Raw genomic sequence first — 22,139 nt, forward strand, 5'->3', positions numbered from 1 at the left:
GGCCTGAGCATCTGCCTAGCTGTCACAGCTTTTCTGTGGTTTCCACTTAAAGGAGTTCATCAACACGCAACATAAATACAACATGCGAGTCTGAAGTTTGCAACACTTTGTTCTATGACTGTAAAACACCCCTTGGACAGATTTTCATAAGTATGTAATTTTAGGCAGCAAGAGAAGGGGCTATATTGGTAAAGGAGCTCACAGTGCCAAATGCTGCTATGAAAATGTGGGGTTTGTATGTTAGTTTGGGAGCTGGTAGACCCAAAAGCAGTTTGACAAATCTTTGTTTCCATGCTAAGCGGTTTCACTTGTAACTTCTAAGTGCCTAACAGCTTTACTGCCAGGGTATTTGGGACTACAACAAGATGCCAATGGCTTTTGGAAACAGTAACGCTTCTAGTCTTTGTATCAGTAGTTTTTAACCTGGCTATGGATAACTTCTAACAGACCCTGTTTATGAAAACAAAACCGTACCTATGCTTGTTACCTTCAATACAGTATACAGAGGTCCGAGGTCTTGCCAAGAACCATTTAGCTGCATGTAAAGTGAAAACAGCAAAAAATATTGCTTCATCTGAAAGGAACTTGTGAGAGGAGTTGTTTGCTCCTGACATATTGCTGAGCTCTGATAGGTCAGGGGAAAATTGGTATGACCAGGTCACTGTAGTTTGGTCTCTCAGCATCCACTGTGAAGCTGCTCCCCACACATCATCTGATGCTCGGCCTAACTTTGTTGTAAATGTCTGAAACAATAGGGGCTTCCTTGTTTTCCTTAGGAGACCCTTCACAAGATTACGACTTGTAAATGACAAGAAGTTTTTCCTCAAGTCCAAACAGGCTTAGTTCTCTTCTTTTTCTGACCCATTACTCCTTTCTAGACCCCTAGGCATCTTGCTAAATAATTCCTCTCTTCCCTCAGTGCTTTCAGCTTTCAAAGAGAGGTATAGCTTGTCAACATGTCCCTTTTAAGTCTTCTCTTAGTCAAGTTATACATATTTAATGTTTTTAAGCTTTCTTTAGATGCTGATCCCTTTCCAGCCCTTGATGGATTTTGCTGTTGCTTGCCTCTGAATTCCCTCCAGTTCCCCATATCGTTCTGGTACCAAGGTGCCTTGGATTGACTGCACCAGTCCAGGTGCGCTCAGTGTTTGGTGGCAGTTGTTTTTTGGTGGAATTGAAAAAGGGAAGCAGCAGAATCTCTCAAAGCGAATCTTCTCTATGGTCTCATCTCTCAGAGCATTATTTTGCTATGGTATTTCAGGACTGGCTTTAGATATGGAAATGAGAGTGTGTGTCTTGCTCAGAAGCTGTTCTCTTCTTTCAAGTGGGAGAGAGATGGAAAAGGGGAAGAGGGGTTAAGCTCCTCAAAGGCTTTGTCTATGTTAGGCTTTTTATTTCCTATTTCCCACCGTTGCTTGCACGGGTGCAGCTCAATCCACAGCGGCACCAATGACAGCTCTGGCACAGGCAAGGAAGACAACGTTGTTTCACTAAACATCGTCTCCACAATCTCTACAAGCCCTGACTCCACCAGCCGCGCTGCAGCAGCGGGAGCTAGAGAAGGAAAAGGTCAGCTGTAAATAATAACTAGAGTGTTTGCACATCAAGGAGGTGTCCTTTGTTGAAACGCAGCGGCAGGGAGTGAGCAGGCAGGATGGGCTCGCTTTCTCATTTGTCCCAAAACGCCACTCTTCTACTGCTAGCAGCCCAAGGGGAATGCCTGGAAGAGAAGATGATAACTTATTTGAGCCACCTCTGATACTCTCATGAGATCAGAAAAGAAGGGAAATTGAAGTCTTTATTTTCCCTGTTGTTGCTCCATTCCCACCCTGATTTGCTTCTAAAAAGAGTTCCTTGGTGCAGGTCTTTCTCTCCCACCGCCCCCAGGACAAAGGCTAATGCTTCAGATGTGCTATTCTGTCTCCCCTTTTGAGGAAGTCTGAGATGAAATGGACATTAGGGTCCACAAAATAGAAAGTGTATTCCTGTGTCAAGTAGCGTGCTTCTCCGCTATTAAAGGAACAATTTCATACAGTACAAAACACAGGAGACACCTGCTAGTTTCACATAACACTTTAATCTGATATTCTTTCATTTGTGTGCCAATTAATGGTTAACTGACAAAACTCTCAGCCAGAAAGCAGCATCAGGATGAGGATGTTAATGAGTTTTAAAAAATGGAAAAAGGGGCAAAGGTTTGAGAAATGCCTGGGGGATAAGAAAGGCAGAGTACAAACTTCCAAGGTGGAATGCAAGCTGTCATTCAGAGAGGAAGCCAGATTACACCAAGAGTAGATTTAGAGTAGATATGAGAAAGAAGTTCTTTACTGGGAGGGTGGTGAAGCAGTGGATGAAGTTGTCAGGAGAAGCTGTGGCTGCCCCATCCCTGGCAGTGTTTAAAACCAAGTTGGACAGGGCTTGGAGCAACCTGATCTAGCAGAAGGTGCCCCTGACTGTGGCAGAGGGGTTGGAACTGGGATGGTCTTTAATGTCCCTTCCAACCCAGACTGTTCTGTGTTTCTGTGATTTGCTTGGGGCTGGATTAATAGACTTTTATGGCTGGGAAGGATCATGAAATTATGTAGCTGGTGATTTATATTGTCCTTTCAGGAGGTGTTCCACTATCCTTTGAAACATCTGTCACTAATGATGGGAGGGTGGTTACTGGACCGTATGGCCCAGTGCTCTGACCTTGTAATACCATTCACTGCTGCTACCAGTCCCATTTCCTTCCCCAAACATTCAGGTGTGGATTATCTGGGCACTTATTTTCTCCTCTTCATGGAGAGGTGCTGCCACTGCAGACCTCTTGGTCACTGCTGATAACTTGTTCACTACCCCAGCAAGCATTAAGGCTTGTGACCAGTATCAGTCCCTGACAAGCCCTTGGTCCTAATCTGTTTGGCTGTATTTTCCCATGTCAGAAACTTTCCCAGAGGTGGTACATGGCTTTGAACCACATGGCAGTCAGCTCTTCCTCACCCATCGAAGGCTTCTGCAGTCCTGTGGACATGCTTCTCATTCGCAGCAGCCTGGAGAGCACACACTGATGCTGTCACACTGCTGCATGAGTTGGCATGTATGGCATCCTTGCTTTTTGGAACTGGGCCATGGCACCACAGCGTCAATCACAGGGACTGTTTTTCAGGCTTACATGTGCCTCTGCATATGTGATTGTGAGGGGGAGAGCTGGGGAACCTCCTTCTCATCTCTCCAATTACAAAACACATGTGGTAGTGCCCCAAAGTTCCAGTAGTAGTTATTTTGGTCTTAAGTTCTGTAGTTCCCTTCCCTGAGCAAACCACTGGAACCCACAAGCTGTTTGCAGTGCCAAGTATATCTTCAGCTGCAATGAGTTGATTTGCAAATCTCTCCCTTACTCTGTGACAGCTTCTGGTGACACCTCCTGCATTTTTAGCTGGTGACTGGGGTGGGAGGAAGGGACCCGAGAGCACACAAACCACTTTGAAGCTCTCTCTCGTGTTCGCGCTGTCCCTCTTCTGCACCTACTCTCTCCTCACCTGCCCTCACTCTGGTTCTTTCTCATTGCCCCGCTCTTGCAGAGCTGCCCTTTGCATTACTAATCTGTGGCATTATCTCATTCTCCAGTAGCTGTCTTGATGTTTCTCGGCAGCTTTTGCCTCCCCCCCTCCTTCTTTCTCTCCCTGCCTTGCCACCCCATGATGTAGCACTGCCTTTCTCCATCTGCTTGATTGTCTCTCCCCTTTTTATCTGGGTGCTGGAGCTCCAGGTGCTGTCATTCTCCACGGCAGCACAGAACGTTTCACATTGCCTCTGCGACTGGATAATTACCAGATACAGAGGCATGTGGACTTCCCAGCCAAACCCTCCCTATCCTCCTGCCAGGGTTGGAGATAGCATCTCTGAAACACACTTCTTTTCAGAGAAATCCAAGGGAAAAGTTGGGAAGTAGCTTTCCTGGAGTTACCTCATGGTGACCACATCAAAGTTACCTATGGGGTACTGGAGGTTCAGGTAAAGGAAAGAGGTGATTTCCAGTAGTGAAGTTTGTGAAGGAAAATAAAGGGGATGATAGTCTCTATGGGTGCCTTATTGGTACTCCTATTCTCATTCTTGGTGTATCCCCCAGCCAGAAAAAGTCCTAATGGTGCAGAGGCTCATCAGTAGCTGTTTGATCTCAGGTCCTTTTACAACATTGGCATAAAAGCCAATATTCAGTTCACATAAGTGACTAATTATCATTGTCTTTCCGTGAATTTCAGTTCCTAAGTGACTGCAGGTACTTTTTAAATGTCAGCCCATGTCTTAGCGATGGCAAAAACAGAGTCTTTAGCATAAGTGCAATGCAACCAAAGGGCAGATCATCTGGCAATGTTCCCCACTGCCTTCCTGTATCATCTCTGCTATTCCCTGGTTTCCCCTTTTGATGCTACAGGGAGCTGCAGACAGCAGAGTGAGGCATATGTTCCTGGTTGGACATTTCACTAAGGCTGTGTGATCACAGCTGATGAGCATCACCTCATCATGCTGGATCAAGATCAAGGCCAGGTTTCTGGCTGGACTGAAAAGGGACACTGAGGAGTCCTCAGCTAACCCAAAAGGGAAAGAGGGAGCTCAGGGTCTCCTCAGCATTCTCAACCTCCTGACTGATCTCAGTGCAAGACCCTGATGCAAGCTGTCAGAGCACTTGGCACTTGTGCAAGCATCAGCCAAAGAGCATTCAGCCTCCCTGCACACACGTGGGGAGCAAGTCTCCTCTGGCAGGAGTCCTGTTGCTGAAGACAGTCACTCCAGATACGTGCCTCGGAGTGGGCAAAGAGCCATTAAAGGTTTCCTGGCTATGCTGTAAGAAAACAGAGGGCTTTTCCTGTCTTTTTAAGCTTTAAACTGTGCTGGGATCTGGCTGGAATGGAGTTAACTTTGCTCATAGCAGCCCACACTGGTATTTTTAAGAAGGTACCTCTGCTGGAATGGACATGAGCTGAAGTTGTTGATGCAGGTATTCTGATCCCCAGCAGATGGAAAGAGCAGTAAATCATGCCAGTAGAAGTTCTCTTACTCTGATATAGTTACATCCACCCGTTATATAGTTACATCTCCCTGTAGGAAAGTACTGGCATTACAATTACTATAATTGCTCTATTTCTGTTGGGTTTTTTTTCTCTACAAACCTATACTCTTAAATAGTCATTTTAACAGAAATGCAACCCTTTTAAGGCCAGCTGCCTGTTTGCGAGTGAGAGCCCATGCAGCTAGCTGTTTTTTTTTAGGTTGGCTTTTTTGTGTGTATTTCCTTGGGTTTCATTTTCCATGTGTATCACATGGACTGAGAGATGAGGATGCTCACAGCAGATGAGCAGTTCTGCACTGATAGTCATATTCACCAGTTGCCATTCTTTTTTTGCTTTCATCAAAGAGGTGATGGGAGAGAGAGTGAGATAGGAACATTTCTGTACAAGGCACTAGGGAGTCCTCATCTAGAACCTGAGTATGAATTCTGGTCACAAAAGAGGAATTCACACTGGAGCAGGTGCTGAGAAGGGCTACAGGGATGTTTAGGACAATAGAGAGCCTATCACACAAGAAGAAACTAGGAGAGTTTGGCTTGTAGAGCTCAGCAAGATGAAGGCTGAGAGGGAATATGATTGCTCTCTATGAACATGCTGGAAGATAAGCACCGGGGAGTGAGGAGAGCTACTTAAGCTAAAGGATGGTGCTGCTATGAGAGGGGATGGATATAAACCAGCCATGAATAACTCTAGACTTAGGTTTCTAATCAGCAGAGCAGGAAGACTTTGAACAGCCTTCCATATGAAGCAAGGGGAGGTACTTACACCAAACACGCTAGGCTTAAGTAGGAATAGCCCCAGACCGTCACCTGAGTGCAGACACATCTGCAGACAGGTATAACGACCAAGGTCACAGCATCGTATGGCTGAAAGCAAGCATGGACAGTTTCCCCCTTGAGCCATTTCCCAGTGCATGACTGGCTTTAAGCAGTAGTTTCTAAATCCCTCCAAGGGCCCATGTTATCATGCTGGCAGCAATGGCTCAGGAGTTATTTATGCCACATTTTGTAAATCCATCTTGCTTTGGCACAGCATTCACTCTCAAACAGTGACCCTGCTGTGGGTTGTGGCGCATCAGGAGAGGAGCAGCAGCTGGACGAGGCTGGGGAAAGAGAGAAGCAGTGGCAACAGGGAGAAGAAGGAGTTTGAGCAATACCTCACACCTGTGTGCATTCAAATTTGGTAAAATGAGGCTTTTGGTGCTTGGCTGAAAGGAGGTTTCAGATGCTTGGTTGAAGCAGTATCCCACTGCCATTCACTTAGAGGGCCCTTGCCTTTGCAGAGATGAAGGTATTTTCAGCTATGACTGTCTTCTGTAGCATCTCCTGCTGAGGAGAGCCTGATCCAGACCAGTGGGAGCCAACAGCTCCTACACCAGTCCTCCAGAGTGTGTGCTCCTATGTGCTCTGGTGGGGACTGTACATCAGGGACAGAGAGCTGGCTTCTGCAGCAGCAGCGCTGCATTGCTGTTGATGTGCTGGCAGGGTCCAGCACTGCAGTGTCATTGTGGGGTCTGGCTGGACTCGTCCCTTGAGCACCCTGCCTCAGTGAGACCATGCCCATGGTCTGTCCCTAGAGCTTTCTGCCCATCTCTGTGCTGGGCACAGCAGTAGGGCTGGGGTCTCACTGTCCCCCCCGGGTTGACCATTGCTGTGTTCAGGTCCTTGCTTGCCACGCAGGGAAGGGTTGAACAGCATAAGAAGACAAGACCAAACAGCGTGAGTGTGATTTGCTCTTGAGCTTTCCTCACAAGGCTGCTGTTACTGTGCTTAACCACCACATTAGCTTTCCAGGATCATACTTTGCAACACAACAGAGAATTTGTCTTGCACATTCAGAGCTGGCAGCTGGGAGCCGATGTTGCTTTGTGCCGAACAAGCCGTGTTTGATCCCTCTCTCTTTTCCCTCTTGCCACTTTGCTGCTGGGGGTAGAGGGCAGCAGGGGAAGTTGTTAGCTGGATCCTGCGACTGTGTGAAGTGAGAAGATTAGAGCAGGCTCATCACAGAGCCGAGGGGAAGGCAGGAGATCTGATCCAGGGCGGGCTGTGACATCCTCTGGTGAAAAGGGGTCATCTTGGTGAGTACAATGGGGTGGGTTTGGGTGCTTCACCACATGTGCAGCACCAAGTTTTGGCCTGCTGCACAGATTGTCTTACAAAAGACACCATCAAAGCGTTAATGGCGAAGAGATGATTAAAGAGGAGTGTGGGAATTATGACAGAGCTGTTGCCACAATGTGCTTTGGGGAAAGAGGGTAGAAAATGCAGCCCAAAACCAAACTATCTGTTGATTTTTCCTCTATCTGAGGTAAGAGCGATAGCTTGCTGGTTAAGTATTTCATTAATCCTAGCAGGTCACTTCTTCTCAGTAGTGGGGCTCTGGCAGAGAGTGGTGGGATTGGGTCTGCTGTAAACAAAAATACCTATTTGGAATGACAACACTACTTAAAAAACCCAAAACAATTATCCCAGGTTCAAGGTGACCCAATGCATCATTGATAATGCTGTAAATTCCCTGCCATGTTAAAGTAATCATTTAAACAGCAACTTTACGAGGGCTTCCTTCCTGCCTCTTCATCACTTCAGGCTCTAAATATCATCCACCCCTTCCAGACACCATTAAACTTACCCTGAAAAGACCCCCTTGAAGACAATAATATACCCTCACTCTATCTCCATAGCCTAGGGCCGTAGCTGCTGTGCTGGTTTCTCTGAGGCAGGAGAGGAAGCACGCTGGTGCTCTCCTATATCCTCCTTCTCACCTCTTGCATCTCCCACCCTGGCAATGGGGCTTCCAGCCCGCGGATCCTGTGCTGGGGCTTTCCAACCAAATGCCGCCTCTCAGCAGCGTGCCCATCTGTTCCCTAGAGGGAAGGGAGGTGGAAAGCTTAGGGCCGAGAGCTGCTGGAGTGACAGACACAACATCAACTGCGAGGAGTGTTACAGCAACATGCTACGAAATCAATGCACAGTGTGGTGATGCCTTGATGGGGAGGAGAAGCAGGAGTCCCTGGAGCTAGGAGTCAAGCACCAAGTGAGGTGGTGAGACCTCCAGCCTTGGTGCTCATCAGGCGCACTGTGGATGGCTGAGCCTCCCTCTCCTTTTCTTCTCTTGCTTTCCCACCTATCAATAGGAATAAAGCCAAATGCTTTCAAGAAGAGGGAAGAAATACATCTTCCCTACCCAGATGGAGTTTATCTCAGAGTCTATGAAGGCAGGCTTGCATGAGTGCTGCTTTGCCCCAGCACTGCTTGTTAGAGAGTGCTGTGGTTTAACCCCAGCTGGCAATCAAGTACCACTCGCTCACATTCCCCCTACAGTAGGATGGGGAGGAGAATCAGGAAAAAAACTAAAACCTGTGGATTGAGATCAGAACAGTTGAATAATTAAAATAAGGTGTATTATGATACTAATACTATTAATACTAATGATACTACTAATTCCAATGATGAAAAGGGAAACAACAAAAAGAGAGTAAGGGAAAAGTAAAAAATCCAGCAAACACAAGTGATGCACAATACAGTTGCTGACTGATGCCCATTTGAAGTGATGGTTCCTGCTAAAAGTCATGAAGTGTTCTCCTGCACCAAAAGTATCACCCCCTCCTCTTCTCTCCCTTCTGCAGCACAGCTCAGCCCCATCATCTGCATTTGCAAGTGGGGAAACTGAGGCTGGGGTAGGCGTGTGGGGATGACCCAGGTTCCTTTCTCCACATCCAGTTTCCAACCATCCTGTCCTGGCTGGTTGTTAGCCACTGTGGGAGAAATGGAAACCCATCTGTAACAGCTAAATATGGTGCCATCACTAAAAAAAAACAGGTGCCAAGGAGGGCTAAAGGGGCAAGCTCCTTCTGTGGTTTGAATTGGTGCTAAGATCAATAATTACCAAGTCCCTGCAGTGATCATTCAAGTCATGACCATCACCACTAGCTGGTCCTCTTGTTAGCTGCATCAGAGATGTCATCAGAGATGTCAAGAAATTAAACCTGAACCCCTAAGGAAAAGGAAAATGAATGGATCGCAAATAGTTTATTAGCGTTCACTGATGCTGGTGCTAATGCTTTCAATAAGCCTAATGAAAAGTGTTTGACTGTCTCTGTGAACTTGATTATTGATTATTAGTGAACAATAAGAGTCGTTTGATATCTTGCTGATGCCGTGCTCCTATTGCATTGCAGTTAGGATGTCAGTTAACGTGCCATTTAATATTCTATTAGTATTGAATTAGCACTTATTACACTGTGAAAATCATCACCATAAATCCTTATTAAAGAGTGATCCATACAGCTGGGTGGCATCTTTGGCAGACTAAGAGGGTGTGTGTGTGCAGATAGACATACTGAGATGCATCATCTGGAGAGGAGAAGGCTCAAGGGGGGATCTTATCATGCAATACAACTACCTGAAAAGAGGATGGAGCCAGGAGGTGGGAGCAGTCTCTTCTCCCCAGTAACAAGTGATAGGGCAAGAGGTAACAACTTCAAGCTGTGCCAGGGAAGGTTTATGTTGGATGTTAGGGACAATTTCTTCCCTGAAGGGTGGTCAGGCATTGGAACAGGCTGTCTAGGGCAGTGATGGAATCACCATCCCTGGAAGTGTTCATAAACCATGTACATGAGGCCCTTAGGGATGTGGTTTAGTAGTGAACTTGACCGTCCTGGGGTAAAGGTTGGACTTGATCTCAAAGGTCTTTTCCAGCCTAGTGGATTTTATGATTCTATGATCATCCACATGGATTCATGTTCGGAGCATGCCAGGACTTGGAATTTCCACGTTTGCATGTTGGTTTTCCCTGACAGCTTGAGAGGAACAGGTATGCTGGACAGAGCAGCTCAAATCCATTTCACTTACCCTTCCCATTTTCCTTGGAAGGTTGTCTGGCTGTACCTGTTGACCATCTTCATTAGGCTGACCTCAGCAGGTGTAGGACAGGGGGGTTGGAACTTGATGATCTTAAGGTCCTTTCCAACCCTAACTATTCTATGATTCTATGATTCTATGACATGTTTTCAACAAAGAGGAGGGAAGGTCCCTGGGTGAGGGTCCCATCAGGAGAGAGAGAACGAGGCTTTGCTCCAGCTGCACCACTGAGCTGTTCCTGACATCGCAGGGTCATCTTTGCTCCCTCCAAGCAGAGGCTTTTACTGACTAGGCGCAAGGCAAAGACACAGTGTGTTGCACTGTATCACGTAGCACTGCAGTGTAGGTCTGGAAAGCATCCTGTCAGGGCTGGTGCAATGCATTGGTGTGCTGGGGGATTTTCAGAGGTGACTCAGAAACTTTAGCTCTTAATCTGCTTAGCTGCTCATGGCCAACCCTTTGGAGCTGTCACAATCCAGAAAGGGGCTATGAACACCTTTGGAAAATACTTAACCCCCAATTCTGACTCTAAAATGTGTGTGCAAGAAGACTGGTGACCCTAAGGCATCTGGCTCTGGAGACACTCTGGGTGTCCCTACAGGAACCCTGCTCCCAGGTCTGGGGCTCAGTGTTCTCCCTGAGTCCTTGCTTGTACCTGCTGTCACTGGTGATTACAGCCTGGGGTGCCTAACTGAACCAGGGCACTGCCATAGAATCATAGAATGGTTTGGGTTGGAAAGGACCTGAAGAACATCCAACCTGAAGTTCCAACCCCCTGCCATGGGCAAGGACACCTCACACTAGACCATGTCGCCCAGTGCTCTGTCCAACCGTGTCACAGTGGTGCTGGTTTCTACATATAGAAGTAGTGCCCTGCCAAAACACAGCTTTTAAAAACAACATAGATCACAGCTGAGAGTTTACCTTAGGGCAAGTGCCTGCCTGGCCAGGAAGGGGGGCTCTGACCTTCCTTGGCTGGATGGTGCCAGTGCTGACTGGGCCTTTTTGACTGCTCTGTAAAGCAAATGTTTGTTGCATCAGAGCTGCTTCCAGCTTGCTCAGCAGTATGGCATGCCTTCCATTGATGTGCATGCAGCCTGGCCTTCCTGCTGCCCGCAGGTAACCCCAGAAGAGCTAGGAAGGCATCCATGGGCATGCTAAAGGAAGGGGTGAGAGCTGCTGGCTGGAATGGTAGGGTCATGTCGCAAGGGACGGCAGCTGCAGCACAGCATGAATCAAATGCATTCAAATAGAGGAACTTGGAAAATGTCTGACCTGTGCTAAGAGGCTGTGTGAAAACCTACTGTCAAATACTTGTCTTATCTTGAAGCAACAATCTTTATCCTCTCTCTTTGCTCTTGCAAGCACACCGCATCCATGATTAGCTATGGGGAGAGGTGCTGGATTATTTGGATGCTGGTAGGCTGTGGGCAGAGCTCTGAGAGGTGAAGGAGCAACAGCTCTGGAGGCTAAGCTTCCCTCTTTATCCGCAGAGCAAACATGGTGTGTGCTGCTGCAGGGCAAACCCTCCCCGCCTCTCTGAGCCTGGCCCTGATAGGTATGGCTGCTAGGATGAAAGAGAAATGATGCCCCCATGTCTTCTTCAGCCTTAGACCTCTCATCGGCATCTCCTCATCTCCTCTGTGCAAGCCACCTTCTGGAGGTGGGAAGTGGTACAGAGCAGGTGCCTTGGCCCAGAATGCATTTGTCTTCACAGCACCTTCTGGTAAGGAACAAAACGCTTGTCATGCAGTTCCATCTGGGTTAGTCTGCCCTCTGCCTTGTAGTGGTTGGCAATCAAGGCTATGGCAGTTGTTTGTCCTGCTGCTGCTCCTCTGCCTGCTGCCCCTTGCTGTCATTCCTCCTCTCCTGTCTCAACTAGGATGTTGCCAGGACATGCTGCATGTGTCAAAGGGATGGCAGTGACACCCCTGAAGCCTCTCCTTTGCACCCTGAAATCTGCACTTGCCTGCACAAGTGGGCAGATGTGCGTTGGCAAGACTCCGTGTGTGTGTTAGGAGGGTGGTGTTGGAGGAGTGAATCTCCTTTTCAACAAAGCTGTTTCTTGCTAGGGGGATGGAGAGGGGACATAAACTAGAGCTCCTTCCGCTTGTGCTGCTGAAACTTAGGGATGGAGTGGCTGTGCCCTTAGCTGACACAGCCCTGAACCTTTGCCCACCAGACTGGCAGGGGTCTGGGAAATAGCATTCTTGTGTACTTGAAGGTGAAGCATGGGAAGAACTCCTTCTGACCTTTCCCTTTGGCAGGGTTAGAAGGGATTTAGTGACCAGGATCTCTTACAGCCTTCTAAAGTCATTTTCGGTGCAGGTGTAGGCTACAGATCCCATGGACCAAATGTTTCTGAAACCCTTCCAAAAACCACTGTGAAATACATGACCGTGAGGCAGCAATGGTGAGGAGATGATGTGGTTCTCTGGCAAGGCAAGAGTGTACTGTGGAGTTTCTGAGCAAAGCAGTAAATGGAAAAGACAAAAGGGAGATGATGGAGAGGTTTGTTAATCTCCCCCTCATCCTTCTCATCCTCTGCAGGTGTTATGTAGAAGACAGAAGCTCCAAGGTGGCCTGGTTAAACCGTTCTGGCATCATTTTTGCTGGAGAGGACAAGTGGTCTCTGGACCCTCGAGTAGAGCTGGAGAAGAGAAACCCCCTGGAATACAGCCTGCGGATCCAGAAAGTGGATGTCTACGATGAGGGGTCCTATACGTGTTCAGTGCAGACACAGCATCACCCCAAGACTTCCCAGGTTTACTTGATCGTGCAAGGTAAGCAACATGCCTGAGAAGAGGAACAAAGAGCAAGACACAGAGGGTGGAGGGATCTGTATCTATCTTAGAGGAACCCCAAAGTCAGTATCCTTTCATGGTATAACAGAGTAAACACACTAAGGAGATCACCAATACTGGTAAGGGCATTATGGAGTTTGTTTGTTCCATCCTGTCCAGACCAGAATACCAAATGAGTGAGTTTACTCAGTTTTGGTTTGTTTTGCTTTTAATCTTCACACCATTCTGTCTATCTTCCTATTTATCTAAAATATTTATAGAGCAGCTTAGATAGATAGTTGTGTATGAATGTGTTTGATACATATTACAGATATATTCAGCTTCTACATTATCATTCAGGCAGGAGTCTGTTGTTTCTTCTGCTTTGTCTGGTAACCCCAAAGGCTGCAGGTTTTTACGTCCCCCAACAAGAGTCTGAATCTCTCTGGATATAAATGCATGCATGAAGGGACTCTTGCTGGTATCACTTGGCAAGCTGGGGGCTAAGTAGCATACAGAGTGTTTCTCTGCAGGGTGAAGTCTGGATGTATGGTCAGAGGTGAGGCTTAACATGTGAGTTTAGCGAGACAGAAAGCTCCTGCTTAGTTTTCTTGCACAAAATCCTTCCCCAGCAGTGTGAATAGCAGCTCTCCTGGCTCAGCTGAGTGCTGGAGCGTGCAATGCACTCGCTAGCCCTGGAGGTGTACCCTGCCTTGCTGCAAAGCTAACTGGCTGTAGGTGTTTTATTGCTGGTAAAATCTGACAGCACACCGTTTCCATTTACCTGCCAAGAAAAACATAGGTACGAATGAATTTTACAGCCATGCACATGTATTATTAATTCCATTTGTGCCTATTAGACATGGGCCTAAGCAGGAAAATTGGGTTCTGTGGCGTAGGTTTCATCTAAACATGTGGGTGTCCAGCTCTGAAAGACTGCCACCTTTCTGAGGATGAGAAAATACAGGTTTTGGAGCACCTAAACTCTAGGTGCCTGTAAACAAGGTACTTGTGGATAATCTGTTTTCTAACGCCCACCACAGATTCAAGAACAAACCCGCTGCAATATCGGGCTTGCTTTTAAAGCCCCAGGTCCTGTAACCCTGTAATTAGGTGAAACTCAGAGCTTTGATTTTCCCAAAACTATATTTAATCTGGTTAAAAAAAAAAAAAAAAAAAACAAAAAAACACACCAAACAAAACAACAAAAAACCCACAAAAAAAAAAAAACAAAAAAAAAACCAAAAAACCCCAAGCAGAATATAACTACAAAATCATTTTCCATTTGGAAGAGTTATACTCATCATTTTAAAACCATGCTTTAAAAATAACCTGAACTAATAAAACTAATTTGTTACAGAATAGTACCTGTTAGAAAATAATCTGTTTTCCCTTCTGACTATTATTTTCTCATATTGATTATTATTATTCTCAGATTTGGAGGTTGTCTGCCTGAAAAATAGCCTGCCGCTAGTAAAAATGAAAGGAGTTTGGATATTGAGTTTAAGCTTTTTAGTTGTATTTATTCAATGTATTTTATTTACTTCTTTTTGTGTTCATGCATTTAAAATCATTTGCTATGTGAAGCTCTGGGCATCCCAAATGTAAAAGTAAAGGAAGAAAAAGAAAATGCACCTCCTGAAAAGATTAAATGACAGGGTGGTCAACCGGTGTGCCTGGTAATCTAGCAGGAGGATTCCTGAAATGATGGTCAATGATTCTCTATGAACAAGCTCAAGGAGACCAAAGCAAGGTCAGAGACTCCTTGCTAGCCTTGCACACATTGGTGATGCCTGGATTTGTTAGTGAAAGGTCCTGCACTGGTAGCTGCTCATGCCCTGGCAGCAATAAGGGGCTTCTTGTTCTTCTCAGTTAGCATTGTCACAGGTATTTCTGCTTTCCACTGCAATGTGTGCCAAAGGCAGGTCCTTAATCTCCCCCAGTTGAACTCCCTTTATCTGTATAGCCAGTGTGAAAACCCAGCCCCTATTACTCCTAGAAATAATGGGATAGCTATAGCAGAGACTAACAAACAGGTAGGAAGGTACTAGAGTGATGCCAGCGCCCTTTTAATCAGAGAAGACCACTTCCATGTCCACAGTGCCAACTGAAATAGATGGGCTTTGGTGTATCCTGAGATCACTGCAGGCTAATGAAAGTGCATTCTAGGAGCAGGTCCTTTCCTCCCTTCAGAAAACCAGCTTTCCCTGGGATGAGCTTTGCTCAGTGAACACTGCTGGTCAGGGCTGCTGCAGCAGCATGTCTCAGAAAGAGGGCCATCACCTCTATAATGTGTGTGCCCATGTCCTTCTATATTTTCAAGAGAAGAGCCAATTTTACCTTGTCAGCCAGCACCCATCTCTGCATAGGCAGCTTACTCAGTCTGCTCCTTTCCTCTCTTAAGTATGTATGTCTACTCTCAGCTGAAAAGAGGGGTAGTGAAACAACAGCAAGAAGTCTTCTTAAGTCTTTCTTCCTTTTTAAACTTAAAGCCAACTCCTCTGGTAGAAGTAGGCATCCCATGGCCACCTCTTCTGTCTTTCTGACCCACTGCTTGCAGGGTATATTGGATGGGAAACATCTGTCTCTGCCCAGCTCAGTTGCTACCAGATGCTTATATTACACTCTCTGCACTGGGGTGAATGCATGGAGAGGCTGCTTTCAGTCACCACCTCACTCAAAAAGCATTTTGTGCTGCTTTATTTGGGGTGTAATGGCTATTAGTGAATCTTTCTGTTTACTACCCCAGATATTTCTATTGGCATCTGACCAGAGTAGCAACGAACTGGAAGGACCCATAAGAGGTAGTCTAGCCCTTCTCCATGTGGTCAGGCAAGATCAGCTATACAGTAGCTGCCCCTAACATGTATTCTTTGAAGACACCCTGTGCCTGCACAACCAGTGCATGGCCATTATTATACTCGCTTTGACTTGGAAAGCTTTTATGATCCAAATTGATTTTGCTGCCAATTATTTCTGGCCCTTCAAAGACACGTGGTGGTAATTTCTCCTTTTACTCCAAACTACCTTTTATCTGCTAGAAGCCCATTAATCCCTGTGTTGCAGGCCTCTCTAGTCCATCTTAACTGTCTCACTGCTTCTCACAGGTCATATTTTCCAACCCTTATGCCATGTGTATTTCATTAATGTCTGGTTTGTCTACGTGTTTCCCTAAGTGTACTGTCCAAACCAAAGCAAGAGTTCCAGTTTAGGATTAAGTTGTGCAGATAAAAGTACCAGGCGTGTTTTGTGTATCATACTTCACTTACCTAACCCCAGAATGAGATGAGATTTACCCCTTTTTTTATGAGTACCTGATTGCTTTTGCTTATTCATTCTCTCTGCTGTTTTCTAAGCCTCTCTTACTGGTCTGCAGCACAGTCTGTAGCTCATTCCCTGCTCCTGTATTTAGGCATTAGTTGTTTCCCCCCCGCTTCCTGAGCATAGCACTTTGTGTTCACTGTAGTTGGATACCATCTGGTTGGTTTCTCCATGGAGACCATTGGAGATCCAGGTCTCCAAAGAACTTGCACATGCCCCCAACTTGATGTCATCAACAAAAGTCAGGTGCCTTCTTTCTATTCCATTATGAAGGTGTTAATTAAAGTATTGAAGAGATCAGGGCACAAAAGTTGACTGTGGTAGCAACCCACTAAAACCTCTGTCCCTGGTGGATAGCAGTCTGGTGATTAGAGCTGTTTGAAGTATCCTGATGGTGACTTAACATCCTCCATATTCTGTTAGCTTGTTCAAGAGACTGTTGGACCTTCTGAATTCAAAATATATCACATCATCATACATACTGCTCCTGCATTATCTTTTAGGTCAGATATCCTACAAAAAAAAAAGGGAATGAGGCTGGGATGACATCATATGTGCTTACCAAAAGTACATTGCTAATTTTTTTCTTTTATTCCATTATTATCCTTATAAATGAGATGTTTAATTGCTCATTCCAGTATGTTGAGTAACTTGTTCCAAAAGAATCAGTTATAATGAGGACATGGTGGCTGCCCCTTTCCCAGCATTATCTTGGGTTATTCTTTTAGAGCTATATCATCAAGCCCTTCTCAGATATTAAATATCAGTGGAGAAATCCCTATAGTCATAGAATCACAGAATGGTTGGGGTTGAAAAGGACCTTAAAATCATCTAGTTCCAGCCCCCTTATTTGTCTCATCAGGGTCACAGGCACAAAAGGCACAGTGATTTTAGCAGGCACTGGGTTTAAAAGGTTTCTGCAATAAAGTCTTAGGCCTGTCCAAGTCAGGCTAAAGGAATAACGCTTTCAACTAGGAGCAAGCAGATGGTTGCTGTATTTGCAGGCCAGAGCCTTTACAGGAGGGCAACATTGTGAATGGAGATGGTTGGGAACTTTTCAGGGAAACTAAAGCATTTCACTGGTTTGGACTTTGATTAAAATTTAATAGGGAAGGTTTTACAGGTCTGAGGTGCTTTTTCTAGTAAAAATCAGGACGAGAAAAAGGTACAGCATTGCCACTGCCTATCTAAAAAATAGAGCATTCAGCTGAGGTATGAAGAACTCAGGTTTGCGTTTGTGCTCAGACCCTGGGAATCCTGCAGACTCGCTAGCATTTCTTGTGATTACCAGTTATTGGCTGTTCAAAGATGTGGGCTCTCCCTTGCTTTAATGTTTATTTCATGACAAGAAACAAAAATCAAAAGGGCTTTGTGGTTTTGGCAAAATGAAAACAAATCTGGAACCGTCAGCAGCAAATTTTCACAAAGAGGAATTCTTGTCTACTGCTCAGCCCTAATCACAAACTCCAAGTCAAATGTACAGCAGCTAAAGGCCAAACCCTACAGTTTTCTTTCAAACTGATAGGCATTCGTGTAGAAAAGAACCACAGGGTGTAGCCTTTCTCCGTTATGAATTGCCTTTGTAGAGCTCCTTGCTTGCAAAGGTTCAGACTGACCATGCATTGTTTCAAAGTGGTATAAAGATGTATTTGTTGTCGCTGGGATTTAACCATAGAAGATTTATTATTAACTCTATGTGGTAGATTAGCTGTGCCCCTCTCAGTCCCCTCCCCTGAAATTAAAGGACTTTGTGCTGGTGACTGGTAAAGCACTGCAGAGAGAAATTGTTTACCCAGGAAGGCAGCTGAAGCCAGCCTGGCTTCCCCTGTGTAAGCACGGCTCTGCCAGTGAGCCCCTTATAAGACCTGGGTCTAGGGTTGGGGAAGGAAGGGATTTACCACCATCCACTCAGCTCTTTGGCCTCATTGCTGAAGACAGAGATGGGAAAAGATTATGACTGCGAAAAGGCTTTCTGAGCAGAACTGCAGCAAGGAACATGAGCGTGTTTTATAGGAGCATGAAGTCACATATCAGGTGGAGGTGACTTCTGCTGGTCACCAGTCTGGGGCCAAAGCCAATGAGCCAAAGTGGGGTTCATCCAACCCCCAACAACAGTAGGTGTTACCACTGGAGTGGGTCACCTTGCACTCCCTTTGTCGTTAGTGAGGAGAAGCTGGCTGTTCTAACACACAGCCCAGCTCATCCTGAAGCAGTAATTCAGAACTCATCAGACACAATGTCGGTGGCCCTCCATTGGCTGTAATGGGAAGCCCAAGGTGAGCAGCCCATACGGTGCTATGCATCCTTTTAGTCTTTCCAGACCCCTTTCTGTCAACCTCCACTGGAGTTTATTCCCTACAAGAATACAGGGTTGGGGGCTGTTAGTGTTTGTAGCGGGTTGCTGGGACACCAGAGATGTGCTGATTATGAGCTCAGCAGAGCTGTGGTGTGAGCCCTTCTTCCCCTAGCATTCCTGGCCTTCCACTTCTTCAGCCAGCGCTGCAAGCAGAGCGGTTTGAAGAGAGCTGAAGCTGTTTTTCCTTTGCTGAGCCAGATAATAAGGATGTGGGAGTTAGATGCTGTTTGCTTCCCTGCTTTGTCGGCACAGAGCCCAGAACTTGAAGGAATCTTTCTGAGCGCTAACACTGTAGTGCTTTCAATTCCACGGAGTCTGCAGTAGGTAAGACCGAGCACAGACCTCTTTGTCTTTTTCAGGACATAGCCCCAACGGGAAAATGACACTGAACTTGGCATGCTGTTGCAAAGAATAATGAGATAACATGGGAGTACGAATTTGCTTGGAGGAAGAAAAAAGATCATTTTACTGGGAGCGGTGAGGGAGAAGAAGAAAAGATTGGAAGGAGGAGATAAATTCAGATTACTATGGGGACCAGGAGAAACAGGACCAGCGTGCTCAGAAGGAAGTGACAGCAGATCAGTTTGATGGAGAAAATAAGCTGAGAGAGCAGGGAATCATCCTGGGGAGCTGACGCACGGTAGATCTTGCTACCCCCCTTCTGCTGTTACCATGGACTGTGGTTTCCTACCAGCAAAATAATTCCAGTATTTCCAGCACACTGTAGTATTGGTGGCAGTCTTTCTAGGTTTTCTGAGCTGGTTTGTTTTGCCCAAAGTCATAAATCGCAGGAAGCTGCACCTGGTGTTTCCAAGGAACTTCCTGACACTCCCCATCTAGTATTTTTATGGCCTCCCCGTAGTGTCCTCATGCCTCTCCTGTTTTCCTATCTTCAGGCATGGCTGGGATATTACTATGCAGCATAGGGTTTGGCTCTGTTATATAGGTTGGATCTCAGCACTTAGTGAATAAATCAGGAGGCTTTTCTGGAAATATTTTGGTGCTTGCATTGCAGGTGCAAGGCAGGAGACAAAAACAGAATACTTCAAAAAATGCTTACTCATTTTGGAGAAAGAAGTAGCACATAAAATACACAGAATGCTTTTCTATGGCTAGGAGGAAGGATCCTGATTTGATAACCCAACTCCATAGTGATATAAATCAGCTTAGCTCGAGCATCTCTTTAGTGGCATCAGCTGATTTTGTGTGATCCAGATTCAGGCCAGTGCTGCGAAAGGGTTTGCCTTGTTGTTTCTCACTGTGATTGTCTCAGTTGACTGTCCCAGGTCTTAGCCTGGACTGTAAGACAGTGGAGTGGGGACAATATGCTGCTCTCAGCTCCGAACACAGCAAGAACCTAGTCCCACCACCAAGTCTGCTGACCCTTGAGAGAGTGCATATAGCCATTTGTTATAAAGCCAAGTGTGTTCCTGCTCCCACTGCTGAAAAAGCAGCTGCCATGGTAGCACAACAGAATTGCCTTGTCCTGTTTTAAGCCTTGAGATTTGACCCAATTTGCCTACAACAGGGTATAGCCCCTTGGACATCTTAAGTCATTGGTTCTCGTTGCTTGCTCTCTCCTTAGAACCACAGAAAGCTTTGGGTTGGAAATGACCTTAAGATCACCCAGTTCCAATGCTTCCGCCATGTGCAGGGGCATCTCACACTAAACCATGTCACCCAAGGCTCTGTCCAACCTGGCCTTGAACACTGCCAGGGATGGAGCATTCACAACTTCCTTGGGCAGCCCATTCCAGTGCCTCACCACCCTCACAGTAAAGAACTTCTTCCTTATATCTAACCTGAACTTCCCCTGTTTCAGTTTTAACCCATCACCCTTTGTCCTATCGTTACAGTCCCTGATGAAGAGTTCCTCTCCATCATCCTTGTAGGCTCCTTTCAGATATGTCCAGGGTCTTGTAAGTGAGGAACTATTTTTTCACTACCGTCTCTTGAGATCACTTTGCAGAAAAGCAGCACTAGGATATACAGGAATAATGATCTTACTCATTGTCCATAGCAGGCCTTTAGCTCCTGAGTAGCTTGAAAATGAGAAAAAATGTGGTTGTTTTTTTTTTTCTTTTAAATCTTATCTGAAGGTTTGGATTTCTAACCCAAAATAATGAGAAAAGATTTGTAGCTGGTCTCCACTAGAAATTTTAGGATCAGCTTGTCTTTTTCTTCGCAGTACGGATGAAAGCTGAGGTTAATCATGCTCCACATTTCTCTGTCTCAGATCAACCTTTTCCCTATCTTTACTGTCCATTTTATTTTCTTCTTTTCATTTGAAAGAAATACTGCCAGGCTGAGGTTAGCCAGGTTTGCAGTTCACTCGCTTAAGCTTTTATTATACCCAGACCTTAGAGATACTGGGAGTAGCTTGGCTTCCTAAGGAAACAAAGTGTGCATGGGATTATTTATATGGTTATGACGTTTGGCTGCCCTTCTGCTTGGCACTGCTTTGCTCAGTTCACTCCAGCACCCCTCATACCTGCCATGACCTTGCCCCAGTAAGAGCTCCTGTCCCTCATATTCTCACCAGTGGAGCCCAGTCTCTTTGTGCACCCCTTTCCAATGGATGTATAAAAGGCTGTATGGTTGCAGGTTGGTTTGGAGCCACATGCATGCCAGCTACCGGCTATCGCCTTGACTAAAACTGGTGAAGAGCTTACAAGTTTTTTAAGGTATGAGGCACCAGGACCTGGGACACATAGCTGCAGTAAACCAAGCCTTGCTAATTCCAGCATCCATGGAACAACGTGTTCCTTTTGTCTGTTTTTTTCTTATTTCACTGGTGCCAGTGGAGTCGATACTGCTAATCTGCCATGCTCAAAACTCCATATGGGATGAAATTCCAGATTCCAGGGGTCCATCAGCTCATGTTCTGTGTTTTTGGCTGCTGTGTTACTGTCTACACTCATCGTAGCTGTATGTTAATGGATGAGAACCTGGATCAAAATCTTGATTCCACTGAAATTAAAGGGAATTTTGCTTCATTGGAGCCAAGATTTCAACTGAAATTGGAATTGGCTAGAAACAGATTTTAAAATAAACCTAAATTGAGCCAGCAGCTCAAAAACAACATCAAGACTTGTAGAAAGAAGCAAATTTATTTCCTACTTTAAAAGCTATTTTCTAGCAATTAATTACAGAAAGAAAGAAACTGGCATGTCAGGAAATGGAAAGAGGAGATAGTATTTCTAAAATGAGACTTGTCTTTTTACAAGTGAGTTGGGGATTTGAAGAGTGGAGAAAGGCAGGTAGGCATGGGCTCTGTGCTGTGCATCCTGTGTTTGCGTGGTGCATATTGACCCCTGCGGTAACCGTGTGTCCCTACAATTTGTCTCTATACAGCTGCTGGCCCTCATCACTCCTGAACGGATCCATAGTCTGTCTTTCTGGTGTATATGCATGCTATGCTTTATAGACTGAACCTCCAGCTGCTTTCCACAAAAAACAACAAATGATAAATTGCATTAAGTAATAGGTTTTCAGGGTTTGGATTTTGATGGCTTTTTCAGAGCTCCTGCTCTTCTTTTTATCTTTAGAAACACTGGAATTGCTATCCCAATAGCAGCTCCTTACACGCCAGAAAGTGAAGAAACAGTCGGAAAAAATAATGACTTAATATCACATTTGCTGTAGAGCTGCTGAAATGTCAGTAGTTGGTTGCTTGGGAAAGAGAAAAAAATAAAAAGCCCTCCAAAATAACAGAATAGCAGCTTGGCTTAATAAAGCCTGAAATGTGATAGTTAAGGGGAAAAAAATA

The 22,139-nt window shown here is 45.6% G+C and overlaps 1 protein-coding gene across 3 annotated transcripts in view; it reads left to right on the forward strand.

The window, feature by feature from the left end:
• Positions 1 to 22,139, forward strand: part of LSAMP (limbic system associated membrane protein) — a 425,251-nt gene that overhangs the window by 255,113 nt on the left and 147,999 nt on the right. For all 3 annotated transcript variants that reach the window (XM_061357680.1, XM_061357678.1, XM_061357679.1), the window contains one exon: positions 12,461 to 12,693. In XM_061357680.1, the coding sequence (XP_061213664.1) occupies positions 12,461 to 12,693 (233 nt within the window). The remainder of the gene's footprint in view (positions 1 to 12,460; positions 12,694 to 22,139) is intronic.

Source organism: Neopsephotus bourkii, unplaced genomic scaffold, assembly GCF_033783945.1.
Source record: "Neopsephotus bourkii isolate Nb327-2 ecotype Australia unplaced genomic scaffold, CSIRO-AGI_Nbou_v1 NB_911, whole genome shotgun sequence".
In the NCBI taxonomy this organism is placed as follows: Eukaryota; Metazoa; Chordata; class Aves; order Psittaciformes; family Psittacidae; genus Neopsephotus; species Neopsephotus bourkii.